Source organism: Pleurodeles waltl, chromosome 7 (assembly GCF_031143425.1).
Source record: "Pleurodeles waltl isolate 20211129_DDA chromosome 7, aPleWal1.hap1.20221129, whole genome shotgun sequence".
Classification (NCBI taxonomy): domain Eukaryota; kingdom Metazoa; phylum Chordata; class Amphibia; order Caudata; family Salamandridae; genus Pleurodeles; species Pleurodeles waltl.
This window is the reverse complement of record NC_090446.1, coordinates 862167756-862183268: the sequence shown is the minus strand read 5'-3', so window position 1 is coordinate 862183268 and position 15513 is coordinate 862167756. Positions and strand designations below refer to the sequence as shown.

At 48.3% G+C, this 15513-nt stretch overlaps 1 protein-coding gene across 3 annotated transcripts in view; it reads left to right on the top strand.

The window, feature by feature from the left end:
• Positions 1-15513, top strand: part of SLU7 (SLU7 homolog, splicing factor) — a 225456-nt gene that overhangs the window by 89161 nt on the left and 120782 nt on the right. For all 3 annotated transcript variants that reach the window (XM_069199379.1, XM_069199377.1, XM_069199380.1), the window contains exon 10: positions 941-1008. In XM_069199379.1, coding sequence (XP_069055480.1) covers positions 941-1008 — 68 coding nt within the window. The remainder of the gene's footprint in view (positions 1-940; positions 1009-15513) is intronic.

Genomic DNA, 15513 nt, shown 5'->3' with positions numbered 1-15513 from the left:
TGTGCTGAGAAGTTTGATACCAAACTTCCCAGTTTTCAGTGTAGCCATTATGGTGCTGTGGAGTTCGTGTTTGACAAACTCCCAGACCATATACTCTTATGGCTACCCTGCACTTACAATGTCTAAGGTTTTGTTTAGACACTGTAGGGGTACCATGCTCATGCACTGGTACCCTCACCTATGGTATAGTGCACCCTGCCTTAGGGCTGTAAGGCCTGCTAGAGGGGTGTCTTACCTATACTGCATAGGCAGTGAGAGGCTGGCATGGCACCCTGAGGGGAGTGCCATGTCGACTTACTCGTTTTGTCCTCACTAGCACACACAAGCTGGTAAGCAGTGTGTCTGTGCTGAGTGAGAGGTCTCCAGGGTGGCATAAGACATGCTGCAGCCCTTAGAGACCTTCCTTGGCATCAGGGCCCTTGGTACTAGAAGTACCAGTTACAAGGGACTTATCTGGATGCCAGGGTCTGCCAATTGTGGATACAAAAGTACAGGTTAGGGAAAGAACACTGGTGCTGGGGCCTGGTTAGCAGGCCTCAGCACACTTTCAATTGTAAACATAGCATCAGCAAAGGCAAAAAGTCAGGGGGCAGCCATGCCAAGGAGGCATTTCCTTACAATTTGTAAATTAAGGTTAGCACTTTCACAGATGTAATCTGTTGAAATGTTTTTGATGATTTGTATTCTGAATATATTTGCTGCCAGGAACAGAGATGCAGGCAGACTGACATCTGTGTATTACCTAAAGTGTGTTTGAAATTCGAGCTTACTGATACGTCTTTGCTTGTGTAGTGACATTTCAGTGACAATTCAGTGTACCTTTGACCATTTTGAAGAGAGCGTTTGATTTGTGAAATTTTATAGCATCAATATTAACTGCACTGAAGAGAATTATGGATGTATGTCACTGAAAGTAAACAACATTGTGTATTTCCTGCAGGGTCAGCTATGCTGGAGATAACTTTGTACGTTATTCCGGTGCAACGATTTCCATGGCACAAACGCAGTGTGAGTAACTTTGATTCCCATCACCATGTATGGATGTCAGTGAAGATCCTGAGGCCCCAAGAAATCCTCAGTAACCAGATTTAGTTGTGAGTGTAAAAAACAATCTGCGTAGTGGTCACAGGTGAAATAATGTTGCATTTTTAATTCAGGCCTTCCATTAAGTTGATTCAGGCCTGTAAGCCTAGCCACTAGTTTTGCAGTTTTAATACCTTACTTTGATGGATTATCTGATTACTGCATGTTGCAAATATAATACTCCAGTCCTGGGCTTTTCCTTTACAAATAATTGTTTTTTGTTTGGTTGGTTCTATTGGATGAACTGACCAGAGACAGGACTATAGCTCTCAGAATGTACTGTGTTGGTAAAGAACAAAAGCAGTGCATTCTTGGTGATGTGAATTCATCTTGTGACCTCTGTTAAGCGGACTTGCCAAATGTTTTATTTGACAGTTGTAGGTGAAAGTGTTTATAGAGTTTTTTTTGTTTAGCATCATTCTCTCACGACCTTGAGTCCATGCTAAGTTCCTAATAAGGCATTGTGGAACCCTCGAGATCCAATTCTGAGATAAAAAGGCACGACACATAGTATGCGTAATGCTTCTGTTTTTCTAAGTCCCAATTGCAAATTGCTGTTTGGCCAATGAGATGATTAGAGTGCATAGAGACAGTGCTTCATCCACCACCAAATTGAAAATGATTGAGTTACTTTTACTTAGAATGGCTTATTTTGCTAATATTACATGGGTTAGCACACTCAACTACTTGCCAATATGCTAACCTGGTTAGAGGATGACATTGTTCAGAAGGTAGCACTACCGTGTGACTTAATTTGAATGGCAGGGGGTTTGGTAGTAAGAGTCCAACTTTGTTATCTGAAGACATGAGGGCGCAGAAGACAGTGTTGTTGAAAACACCTTATAAAGAGTCTGTAAAAGCAGACATGGAGACTAACGGTAGATACTCTGAATTCTAAGCATGATCGAAACGTTTGGTCTCTTGTTGAAAAAAGCAGGTAGAGAAAAGACTGCCTTCATGTATTTACGTTAATAGTGATACACATGCTTTCTGATAGAGACTTCTAACCTCCGATTCCTCACCTGGCTGTTCTCCAGGCATCAGACTAGATCTGGAAACTTTTCAGCAGTACCTCTAAGCATTGGTAGGTGGCGTTGTGTGGCTCTGCACTGACACCCTTCTACTCCAGAAATGATTTGTGGGGACCTATTTGGGTGCCACTCCTGTGCACTGAGGTAAATTCCTTTCTTCACTGCCACCAGATATGGATCCTGAGCTTCCGCTTGTCTCTTTGAGACAGCCTTCAACCATAATTTTGAATATGCAAGGGAAATGTCCCCTCCCTTCACTACAGGCTTTTAACCCTGTAAGGACTGTTTCAAACAAATGTCTGAGAGGTCCTCATCAGGTTTACCTGTGGTTTCTGGGGCTGTGCTACGACTCCAAGGCATTCAGTGAATGCATGCCAATAAAACCAAAACCTATGCTAGACCTCACGGTGCAGCTCAATGTTACCAAGCACCAGAAGGTTGTGTGAGTGCTCCAGTCCAATGGTCAGTTCGGTTTCTATTTCAGAAGTCACAGGAGATGTTCCAGAGGTTGATCATCGTGCTTCAAGTCTTCAGGTAAGTCAAAGAAAAAACATAAAAAATCCAAGCGGGACTCGGCCCCTCTCTACCACTTTTATGCTCCTGAGAAGGTGCCAGGAAATTGCCATGCTTCTCGATCTCGCTTCCCGAAGACAAAACATCACAGCCTGTAGGAAACTGGAATTTTTGCAGCTATCCCCACACTTTTATCACCCTCTTGAACTACTAGATGCTCGTTTTCGACTCTGACAGTGCACTGAGGCCTGCTAATCAAACCTCAGTGACAGTGCACTTTCCCCTAAAACAAGTAAAGTCTAAATGTAACCCAGTTAGCTTGGCATTTAGCACCCCTGAAAATCCCAGGTGAATGGTACGCCTGGTACCTTCGGCATGGGTACTAAAGAAGGTCCCTAAGGGATGCAGGATGTCTTATACCATCCTCAGGGACCCACAACCAACTTACACACGGATTTCTGTTGCAGGCTGCGTGGCATGGTGCAAATTATGTTTGAAAACATGACATGGCACACTTCTCTGTTCCATGCCAAAGACACTGCATCGGCTATATGTAAGTCACCCCTGCAGCAGGCCGTGGAGCTCTATGGCAGGGTCCATTGTCACACGTCTGAAGACATATATGTGTAAGCAGATATGCCCGTGTAATGTCTAGTACCATTGCTAGATATTACGATTGAGCATTGAAGCCATCTTAAGGTATGCAATGGATACTGATCAAAACGAGTTATTGAGCTACATAATATCTTCCTAAAACATATGGTGTTTAGTATCAAACACCTTGCCTTAATAAATCAATACTGATTCCAGTATTGTATTTATTATGGCATGCACCCAGAGGGCACCTTAGAGGTGCCCCCTGAGAACCTACCAGTCCTCCAGTGTGCTGGCTGACTGGTATCAACCAGCCTGCCACCACATATGAGTTTCTGACCCCCGGGAGGTGTTATCATCCCCTCCAGCGGGATGGCTGGTAAACCTGTATACCAAGGCCAGTGACTTCAAAGTCCCGGACACATTTGATAAGCAACCCCGGCTTCCCTCAGATCCGGGAGAGGCAAGCCCCTGCCCGAGGCTCATTTGGCACCAGGACAGGTGGGACATGAAATAGTCAGGAGGCTTGTTACATTGTTAGGCTAGTCACACCTCTAGAGTAGGCTAGCTGAAGTGAACACAAAAAGGAGAACCCCACCATCTTATGTGTGGTGGAATTAAGAACTCGGAGACAGGGTGATGCCCTAGGGAATGTGGTGCCCCCACAGGTAGGGAGCCAGTTGGTTACTACCTTACACTCCCTGTAGCACCCCAGAATTTGTATTTAGGGGGCCCTCTGACACCAGGAAAGCAGGTCAACTCAAGATTCGATTACTGGGAACCGAGGAAGAAAGAAGTCGGAAGAGAGCAACAACTGAAGACCTGCACCAAGAGTGGCACAAAACCCTGCAATCCTGCTTTGCATTTCGACCATCACAGGGGCCAACTTCACAAAGAGCTGTACATCCTCCCCAGAACACATAAAGGACTGCCCAGCAGCTCAACAACCGGAAAAGATCTCCGTTGGAGCACAGGAGCTGCTTACCTGCATCTGCAGACACTGCTCGCAAAGTCTAGTAGTTGGCTATCAGAGAGAACAACTAGCCAGGTAGGGATTTTTTGGAGCTCAGGTAGTCAGCCCCACCACTTCACTGAAGTCCCAAGATGCTGACCCCTCCCGGAGTCTTCCTACACCTATACCTGAGGTACTGACTCCTTGTAGAAACCAAGGCTTGTTGGTGGTCCATCAGCACAAAAGTAGACCTACTGTTGAGGGACTTCAGGGTCACAAGGCCAGACATGAGAGTGGCCCCACTGCAATGTTTCCCCTCTTCACCGGGTCACCGAAACACAGATTGAGTCTAACCACTGTGACCCGACACCTCAGAGCACCACTGCACACAAGCCCCCCAGCCTGAGTTTTAGTGGACCGACTGTGTCCCTGCATGCCCAAGACCCTCAAGACCTAAGCCACTTTTAGGTTCAGCCGGACTAGCCACCCCAGTCACCGCTTGCAGCCTATTTGCCACAGGACCGTTTCCCATTGAAGTGAATGAGGCACCCGACATCAAAAAGCATGTCTCCACCGGATGCCCTTGAGCCAACTGAGGTGACCTGTTGGTACTGCCTTGGACCTCGCCCCATACTCACCTTAAGTCCAGAAAAACAGTCCTGTAAGTTGTTGCGAAGTGACCCTGTGCAGTATATGTTCCCATTGGATAACATAACCTCTTGAAGCCACAGAATAAGGGTGTAGGAAGTTGGCTCTGTATGTGCTATTTCAAAGTAAGGAATAGCATGCACAGAGTCCAAGGGTTCCCCTTAGAGGCAAGATAGTGGCAAAAAGAGATAATACTAATGCTCTATTTTGTGGTAGTGTGGTCGAGCAGTAGGCTTATCAAAGGAGTAGTGTTAAGCATTTGTTGTACATACACACAGGCAATAAATGAGGAACACACACTCAGAGACAAATCCAGCCAATAGGTTTTGTTATAGAAAAATATCTTTTCTTAGTTTATTTTAAGAACCACAGGTTCAAATTCTACATGTAATATCTCATTTGAAAGGTATTGCAGGTAAGTACTTTAGGAACTTTGAATCATTACACTAGCATGTATACTTTTCACATAAAACACAATAAGCTGTTTTAAAAGTGGACACAGTGCAATTTTTACAGTTCCTGGGGGAGGTAAGTTTTTGTTAGTTTTGTCAGGTAAGTAAATCACTTACAAGTCTCAGGTTTGGGTCCAAGGTAGCCCACCGTTGGGGGTTCAGAGCAACCCCAAAGTTACCACACCAGCCGCTCATGGCCGGTCAGGTGCAAAGGTCAAAGAGGTGCCCAAACCACATAGGCTTCAACAGAGAGAAGGGGGTGCCCCGGTTCCGGTCTGCCAGCAGGTAAGTACCCCGCGTCTTCGCAGGGCAGACCAGGGGGGTTTTGTAGGGCACCGGGGGGGACACAAGTCAGCACAAAAAGTACACCCTCAGCAGCGCGGGGGCGGCCGGGTGCAGTGTGCAAACACGCGTCGGGTTTCCAATGGTTTTCAGTGAGAGATCAAGGGATCTCTTCAGCGATGCAGGCAGGCAAGGGGGGGGCTCCTCGGGGTAGCCACCACCTGGGCAAGGGAAAGGGCCTCCTGGGGGTCACTCCTGCACAGGAGTTCCGTTCCTTTAGGTGCTGGGGGCTGCGGGTGCAGGGTCTTTTCCAGCCGTCGGGAAATGGAGTTCAGGCAGTCGCGGTCAGGGGGAGCCTGGGGATTCCCTCTGCAGGCGTCGCTGTGGGGGCTCAGGGGGGACAACTTTGGTTACTCACAGTCTTGGAGTCGCCGGAGGGTCCTCCCTGAGGTGTTGGTTCTCCACCAGTCGAGTCGGGGTCGCCGGGTGCAGTGTTGCAAGTCTCACGCTTCTTGCAGGGAGTTGCAGGGGTCTTTAAATCTGCTACTTGAAACAAAGTTGCAGTTCTTTTGGAGCAGGGCCGCTGTCCTCGGGAGTTTCTTGTCTTTCTCGAAGCAGGGCAGTCCTCAGAGGATTCAGAGGTCGCTGGTCCCTTGGAAAGCGTCGCTGGAGCAGGTTTCTTTTGGAAGGCAGGAGACAGGCCGGTAAGTCTGGGGCCAAGGCAGTTGGTGTCTTCTGTTCTTCCTCTGCAGGGGTTTTTCAGCTCAGCAGTCCTTCTTCTTGTAGTTGCAGGAATCTGTTTTCCTAGGTTCAGGGAAGCCCTTAAACACTAAATTTAAGGGCGTGTTTAGGTCTGGGGGGTTAGTAGCCAATGGCTACTAGCCCTGAGGGTGAGTACACCCTCTTTGTGCCTCCTCCCAAGGGGAGGGGGTCACATCCCTAATCCTATTGGGGGAATCCTCCATCTGCAAGATGGAGGATTTCTAAAAGTTAGAGTCACTTCAGCTCAGGACACCTTAGGGGCTGTCCTGACTGGCCAGTGACTCCTCCTTGTTGTTTTCTTTGTTTCCTCCAGCCTTGCCGCCAAAAGTGGGGGCCGTGGCCGGAGGGGGCGGGCAACTCCACTAGCTGGAGTGTCCTGCTGTGCTGTGACAAAGGGGTGAGCCTTTGAGGCTCACCGCCAGGTGTTACAGCTCCTGCCTGGGGGAGGTGTTAGCATCTTCACCCAGTGCAGGCTTTGTTACTGGCCTCAGAGTGACAAAGGCACTCTCCCCATGGGGCCAGCAACATGTCTCTAGTGTGGCAGGCTGCTGGAACCAGTCAGCCTACACAGATAGTCGGTTAAGTTTCAGGGGGCACCTCTAAGGTGCCCTCTGTGGTGTATCTTACAATAAAATGTACACTGGCATCAGTGTGCATTTATTGTGCTGAGAAGTTTGATACCAAACTTCCCAGTTTTCAGTGTAGCCATTATGGTGCTGTGGAGTTCGTGTAAAACAGACTCCAAGACCATATACTCTTATGGCTACCCTGCACTTACAATGTCTAAGGTTTTGCTTAGACACTGTAGGGGCACAGTGCTCATGCACTGGTGCCCTCACCTATGGTATAGTGCACCCTGCCTTAGGGCTGTAAGGCCTGCTAGAGGGGTGTCTTACCTATACTGCATAGGCAGTGAGAGGCTGGCATGGCACCCTGAGGGGAGTGCCATGTCGACTTACTCATTTTGTTCTCACTAGCACACACAAGCTGGTAAGCAGTGTGTCTGTGCTGAGTGAGGGGTCTCCAGGGTGGCATAAGACATGCTGCAGCCCTTAGAGACCTTCCCTGGCATCAGGGCCCTTGGTACCAGAGGTACCAGTTACAAGGGACTTATCTGGATGCCAGGGTGTGCCAATTGTGGATACAAAAGTACAGGTTAGGGAAAGAACACTGGTGCTGGGGCCTGGTTAGCAGGCCTCAGCACACTTTCAATTCAAAACATAGCATCAGCAAAGGCAAAAAGTCAGGGGGTAACCATGCCAAGGAGGCATTTCCTTACACAACCCCCCCCCCCCCCCCCCCCCCCAAACGAAAGAGGATGAGACTAACCTTTCCCAAGAGAGTCTTCATTTTCTAAGTGGAAGAACCTGGAAAGGCTATCTGCATTGGCATACGCAGTCCCAGGTCTGTGTTCCACTATAAAGTCCATTCCATGTAGGGAGATGGACCACCTCAACAGTTTTGGATTTTCACCTTTCATTTGCATCAGCCATCTGAGAGGTCTGTGGTCAGTTTGAACTAGGAAGTGAGTACCAAAGAGGTATGGTCTCAGCTTCTTCAGGGACCAAACCACAGCAAAGGCCTCCCTCTCAATGGCACTCCAACGCTGCTCCCTGGGGAGTAACCTCCTGCTAATGAAAGCAACAGGCTGGTCAAGGCCATCATCATTTGTTTGGGACAAAACTGCCCCTATCCCATGTTCAGAGGCATCTGTTTGCAGAATGAATTGCTTGGAGTAATCTGGAGCTTTTAGAACTGGTGCTGTGCACATAGCTTGCTTCAGGGTGTCAAAGGCCTGTTGGCATTCTACAGTCCAGTTTACCTTCTTGGGCATTTTCTTGGAGGTGAGTTCTGTGAGGGCTGTCACAATGGATCCATATCCCTTCACAAACCTCCTATAGTACCCAGTCAAGCCAAGGAATGCCCTGACTTGAGTCTGGGTTTTTGGAGCTACCCAGTCCAGAATAGTCTGGATCTTGGGTTGGAGTGGCTGAACTTGGCCTCCACCTACAAGGTGTCCCAAGTAAACCACAGTTCCCTGCCCTATCTGGCATTTGGATGCCTTGATAGAGAGGCCTGCAGATTGCAGAGCCTTCAAAACCTTCTTCAGGTGGACCAGGTGATCCTGCCAGGTGGAGCTGAAGACAGCAATATCATCAAGATAAGCTGCACTAAAGGATTCCAACCCAGCAAGGACTTGATTCACCAACCTTTGGAAGGTGGCAGAGGCATTCTTTAAACCAAAGGGCATAACAGTGAACTGATAATGCCCATCAGGTGTGGAGAATGCTGTCTTTTCTTTTGCTCCAGGGGCCATTTTGATTTGCCAGTACCCTGCTGTTAAGTCAAAGGTACTTAAGAATTTGGCAGCCCCTAATTTGTCTATCAGCTCATCAGCTCTAGGAATGGGATGGGCATCTGTCTTGGTGACAGAGTTGAGACCTCTGTAGTCCACACAAAACCTCATCTCTCTCTTTCCATCTTTGGTGTGAGGTTTGGGGACTAAGACCACTGGGCTAGCACAGGGGCTGTCAGAGTGCTCTATTACTCCCAATTCCAGCATCTTGTGGACTTCCACCTTGATGCTTTCCTTAACTTGGTCAGACTGTCTGAATATTTTGTTTTTGACAGGCATGCTGTCTCCTGTGTCCACATCATGGGTACACAGGTGTGTCTGACCAGGGTTTAGGGAAAAGAGTTCAGCAAACTGCTGCAGGACCTTCCTACAGTCAGATTGCTGTTGGCTAGAGAGGGTGTCTGAATAGATCACTCCATCCACTGAGCCATCTTTAGGGTCTGATGAGAGGAGATCAGGGAGAGGTTCACTCTCAGCTTCCTGGTCCTCATCTGTTACCATCAACAGATTTACATCAGCCCTGTCATGGAAGAGCTTAAGGCGGTTCACATGGATCACCCTCTTGGGGCTCCTGCTAGTGCCCAGGTCTACCAAGTAGGTGACCTGACTCTTCCTCTCTAGTACTGGGTAAGGGCCACTCCATTTGTCCTGAAGTGCCCTGGGAGCCACAGGCTCCAGAACCCAGACTTTCTGCCCTGGTTGAAATTCAACCAGTGCAGCCTTTTGGTCATACCACAACTTCTGAAGTTGTTGGCTGGCCTCAAGGTTTTTACTTGCCTTTTCCATGTACTCTGCCATTCTTGAGCGAAGGCCAAGTACATAGTCCACTATGTCTTGTTTAGGCTCATGAAGAGGTCTCTCCCAGCCTTCTTTAACAAGAGCAAGTGGTCCCCTTACAGGGTGGCCAAACAGAAGTTCAAAGGGTGAGAACCCTACTCCCTTCTGAGGCACCTCTCTGTAAGCGAAAAGCAGACATGGCAAGAGGACATCCCATCTCCTTTTGAGTTTTTCTGGGAGCCCCATGATAATGCCCTTTAAAGTCTTGTTGAATCTCTCAACAAGGCCATTAGTTTGTGGATGATATGGTGTAGTGAACTTATAAGTCACTCCACACTCATTCCACATGTGTTTTAGGTATGCTGACATGAAGTTGGTACCTCTGTCAGACACCACCTCCTTAGGGAAGCCCACTCTGGTAAAGATACCAATGAGGGCCTTGGCTACTGCAGGGGCAGTAGTCGACCTAAGGGGAATAGCTTCAGGATACCTAGTAGCATGATCCACTACTACTAGGATGTAGATATTTCCTGAGGCTGTGGGAGGTTCTAGTGGACCAACTATGTCCACACCCACTCTTTCAAAGGGGACCCCCACCACTGGAAGTGGAATGAGGGGGGCCTTTGGATGCCCACCTGTCTTACCACTGGCTTGACAGGTGGGGCAGGAGAAGCAAAACTCCTTAACCTTCTGGGACATATTGGGCCAGTAGAAGTGGTTGACCAACCTCTCCCACGTCTTGGTTTGTCCCAAATGCCCAGCAAGGGGAATATCATGGGCTAAGGTCAGGATAAACTCTCTGAAACCCTGAGGCACTACCACTCTCCTAGTGGCACCAGGTTTGGGATCTCTTGCCTCAGTGTACAGGAGTCCATCTTCCCAATAGACCCTATGTGTTCCATTTTTCTTGCCTTTGGACTCTTCAGCAGCTTGCTGCATAAGGCCTTCAAGAGAGGGACAGGTTTCTTGTCCCTTACACAACTCTTCCCTTGAGGGTCCCCCTGGGCCTAAGAGCTCAACCTGATAAGGTTCCAGCTCCATAGGCTCAGTTCCGTCAGAGGGCAGAACTTCTTCCTGAGAAGAGAGGTTCTCTTTTTGGTGTTGTGTTGCAGCTGGTTTCCCAGCTGACTTTCCTTTTCTCTTGGTAGGCTGGGCCATTTTTCCAGACTCCAGCTCTACTTTTTCACCCTGTGCCTTACACTGTGCCCTTGTCTTGACACACACCAGTTCAGGGATACCCAGCATGGCTGCATGGGTTTTCAGTTCTACCTCAGCCCATGCTGAGGACTCCAGGTCATTTCCAAGCAAACATTCTACTGGGATATTTGAGGAGACCACCACCTGTTTCAGGCCATTGACCCCTCCCCATTCTAAAGTTACCATTGCCATGGGATGTACTTTAGTCTGATTGTCAGCATTGGTGACTGGATAGGTTTGTCCAGTCAGGTATTGGCCAGGGGAAACCAGTTTCTCTGTCACCATGGTGACACTGGCACCTGTATCCCTCAGGCCCTCTACACTTGTCCCATTAATTAAGAGCTGCTGCCTGTATTTTTGCATGTTAGGGGGCCAGGCAGCCAGTGTGGCTAAATCCACCCCACCCTCAGAGACTAATGTAGCTTCAGTGTTGACACCTGATTTGCTCTGGGCACACTGTTGATCCCACTTGGAGACTGGCCATTCCAGTTTTAGCTGGATGGGAGTTAGAAGTGGTATCTTTCTTGGGACAGGCCTTGTCTCCAGTTTGGTGTCCAGACTGACTACAGCTACGACACCAGGCCTTTTTGGGATCAAAGTTTTTACCCTTGTACCCAGAATTGTTTTGTGAAGAGGCTCTGGGCCCACCCTCCTGTGCAGGGTTTTGGTGGCCTGTAGAAGACTCTTTACTGTTTTTGTTTTTGGCTGTCTCACCACCCTTCCCCTGGGGACGTTTTGTGACCCCTTTCTTTTGGTCACCCCCTGTGGATGGAAGTTTTGGACACCCTAGTCTTGACCCAATGGTCCGCCTTCTTTCCCAATTCTTGGGGAGAAATTGGTCCTAGGTCCACCAGATGCTGATGCAGTTTATCATTGAAACAATTACTTAACAGGTGTTCTTTCACAAATAAATTGTACAGCCCATCATAATCACTTACACCACTGCCTTGAATCCAACCATCTAGTGTTTTTACTGAGTAGTCTACAAAGTCAACCCAGGTCTGGCTCGAGGATTTTTGAGCCCCCCTGAATCTAATCCTATACTCCTCAGTGGAGAATCCAAAGCCCTCAATCAGGGTACCCTTCATGAGGTCATAAGATTCTGCATCTTTTCCAGAGAGTGTGAGGAGTCTATCCCTACACTTTCCTGTGAACATTTCCCAAAGGAGAGCACCCCAGTGAGATTTGTTCACTTTTCTGGTTACACAAGCCCTCTCAAAAGCTGTGAACCATTTGGTGATGTCATCACCATCTTCATATTTAGTTACAATCCCTTTAGGGATTTTTAACATGTCAGGAGAATCTCTGACCCTATTTATGTTGCTGCCACCATTGATGGGTCCTAGGCCCATCTCTTGTCTTTCCCTTTCTATGGCTAGGATCTGTCTTTCCAAAGCCAATTTTTTGGCCATCCTGGCTAACTGGATGTCCTCTTCACTGGAGTTATCCTCAGTGATTTCAGAGAGGTTGGTCCCTCCTGTGAGGGAACCAGCATCTCTGACTATTATTTGTGGAGTCAGGGCTTGAGAGACCCTGTTCTCCCTAGATAGGACTGGTAGGGGGGAATCATCCTCCAAGTCACTATCCTCATCCTCTGTGTTGCCATCCTCAGAGGGGTTGGCGTTTTCAAACTCTGCCAACAGCTCCTGGAGCTGTAGTTTGGAAGGTCTGGGGCCCATTGTTATTTTCTTTATTTTACAGAGTGACCTTAGCTCCCTCATCTTAAGATGGAGGTAAGGTGTGGTGTCGAGTTCCACCACATTCACATCTGTACTAGACATTATGCTTCTAAAAGTTGGAATACTTTTTAAGAATCTAAAAACTAGCTCTAGAATCTAATTCAAACTTTTACCAAACTTTTAAACTCTAAAAGAAATGCTAACAGGGACTAACACAAGGCCCTAGCAGGACTTTAAAGAATTTAGAAAAAATGTCAAATTGCAAAAATCAATTTCTAATGACAATTTTTGGAATTTGTCGTGTGATCAGGTATTGGCTGAGTAGTCCAGCAAATGCAAAGTCTTGTACCCCACCGCTGATCCACCAATGTAGGAAGTTGGCTCTGTATGTGCTATTTCAAAGTAAGGAATAGCATGCACAGAGTCCAAGGGTTCCCCTTAGAGGTAAGATAGTGGCAAAAAGAGATAATACTAATGCTCTATTTTGTGGTAGTGTGGTCGAGCAGTAGGCTTATCAAAGGAGTAGTGTTAAGCATTTGTTGTACATACACACAGGCAATAAATGAGGAACACACACTCAGAGACAAATCCAGCCAATAGGTTTTGTTATAGAAAAATATATTTTCTTAGTTTATTTTAAGAACCACAGGTTCAAATTCTACATCTAATATCTCATTTGAAAGGTATTGCAGGTAAGTACTTTAGGAACTTTGAATCATTACACTAGCATGTATACTTTTCACATAAAACACAATAAGCTGTTTTAAAAGTGGACACAGTGCAATTTTTACAGTTCCTGGGGGAGGTAAGTTTTTGTTAGTTTTGTCAGGTAAGTAAATCACTTACAAGTCTCAGGTTTGGGTCCAAGGTAGCCCACCGTTGGGGGTTCAGAGCAACCCCAAAGTTACCACACCAGCCGCTCAGGGCCGGTCAGGTGCCCAAACCACATAGGCTTCAATGGAGAGAAGGGGGTGCCCCGGTTCCGGTCTGCCAGCAGGTAAGTACCCGCGTCTTCGGAGGGCAGACCAGGGGGGTTTTGTAGGGCACCGAGGGGGAAACAAGTCAGCACAAAAAGTACACCCTCAGCAGCGCGGGGCGGCCGGGTGCAGTGTGCAAACATGCGTCGGGTTTCCAATGGTTTTCAATGAGAGATCAAGGGATCTCTTCAGCGATGCAGGCAGGCAAGGGGGGGGGCTCCTCGGGGTAGCCACCACATGGGCAAGGGAGAGGGCCTCCTGGAGGTCACTCCTGCACAGGAGTTCCGTTCCTTTAGGTGCTGGGGGCTGCGGGTGCAGGGTCTTTTCCAGCCGTCGGGAAATGGAGTTCAGGCAGTCGCGGTCAGGGGGAGCCTGGGGATTCCCTCTGCAGGCGTCGCTGTGGGGGTACAGGGGGGACAACTTTGGTTACTCACAGTCTTGGAGTCGCCGGAGGGTCCTCCCTGAGGTGTTGGTTCTCCACCAGTCTAGTCGGGGTCGCCGGGTGCAGTGTTGCAAGTCTCACGCTTTTTGCGGGGAGTTGCAGGGGTCTTTAAATCTGCTACTTGAAACAAAGTTGCAGTTCTTTTGGAGCAGGGCCGCTGTCCTCGTGAGTTTCTTGTCTTTCTCGAAGCAGGGCAGTCCTCAGAGGATTCAGAGGTCGCTGGTCCCTTGGAAAGCGTCGCTGGAGCAGGTTTCTTTTGGAAGGCAGGAGACAGGCCGGTAAGTCTGGGGCCAAGGCAGTTGGTGTCTTCTGTTCTTCCTCTGCAGGGGTTTTTCGGCTCAGCAGTCCTTCTTCTTGTAGTTGCAGGAATCTGTTTTCCTAGGTTCAGTGAAGCCCTTAAATACTAAATTTAAGGGCGTGTTTAGGTCTGGGGGGTTAGTAGCCAATGGCTACTAGCCCTGAGGGTGAGTACACCCTCTTTGTGCCTCCTCCCAAGAGGAGGGGGTCACATCCCTAATCCTATTGGGGGAATCCTCCATCTGCAAGATGGAGGATTTCTAAAAGTTAGAGTCACTTCAGCTCAGGACACCTTAGGGGCTGTCCTGACTGGCCAGTGACTCCTCCTTGTTGTTTTCTTTGTTTTCTCCAGCCTTGCCGCCAAAAGTGGGGGCCGTGGCCGGAGGGGGCGGGCAACTCCACTAGCTGGAGTGTCCTGCTGTGCTGTGACAAAGGGGTGAGCCTTTGAGGCTCACCGCCAGGTGTTACAGCTCCTGCCTGGGGGAGGTGTTAGCATCTCCACCCAGTGCAGGCTTTGTTACTGGCCTCAGAGTGACAAAGGCACTCTCCCCATGGGGCCAGCAACATGTCTCTAGTGTGGCAGGCTGCTGGAACCAGTCAGCCTACACAGATAGTCGGTTAAGTTTCAGGGGGCACCTCTAAGGTGCCCTCTGTGGTGTATCTTACAATAAAATGTACACTGGCATCAGTGTGCATTTATTGTGCTGAGAAGTTTGATACCAAACTTCCCAGTTTTCAGTGTTGCCATTATGGTGCTGTGGAGTTCGTGTAAAACAGACTCCCAGACCATATACTCTTATGGCTTCCCTGCACTTATGTCTAAGGTTTTGCTTAGACACTGTAGGGGCACAGTGCTCATGCACTGGTGCCCTCACCTATGGTATAGTGCACCCTGCCTTAGGGCTGTAAGGCCTGCTAGAGGGGTGTCTTACCTATACTGCATAGGCAGTGAGAGGCTGGCATGGCACCCTGAGGGGAGTGCCATGTCGACTTACTCATTTTGTTCTCACTAGCACACACAAGCTGGTAAGCAGTGTGTCTGTGCTGAGTGAGGGGTCTCCAGGGTGGCATAAGACATGCTGCAGCCCTTAGAGACCTTCCCTGGCATCAGGGGCCCTTGGTACCAGAGGTACCAGTTACAAGGGACTTATCTGGATGCCAGGGTGTGCCAATTGTGGATACAAAAGTACAGGTTAGGGAAAGAACACTGGTGCTGGGGCCTGGTTAGCAGGCCTCAGCACACTTTCAATTCAAAACATAGCATCAGCAAAGGCAAAAAGTCAGGGGGTAACCATGCCAAGGAGGCATTTCCTTACAAAGGGTATTTTATTGTGACTTTTAAACTGATAACTCAAAAAGTACTTACCAGATTACAATAATCTTGGTGCCTAAATTCATATAAAAACCTGTTTTATTTTTATAAACTGGTATTGGATTTCCTTATTGAGTGTGTGTCTCGCTGACTGGCTGT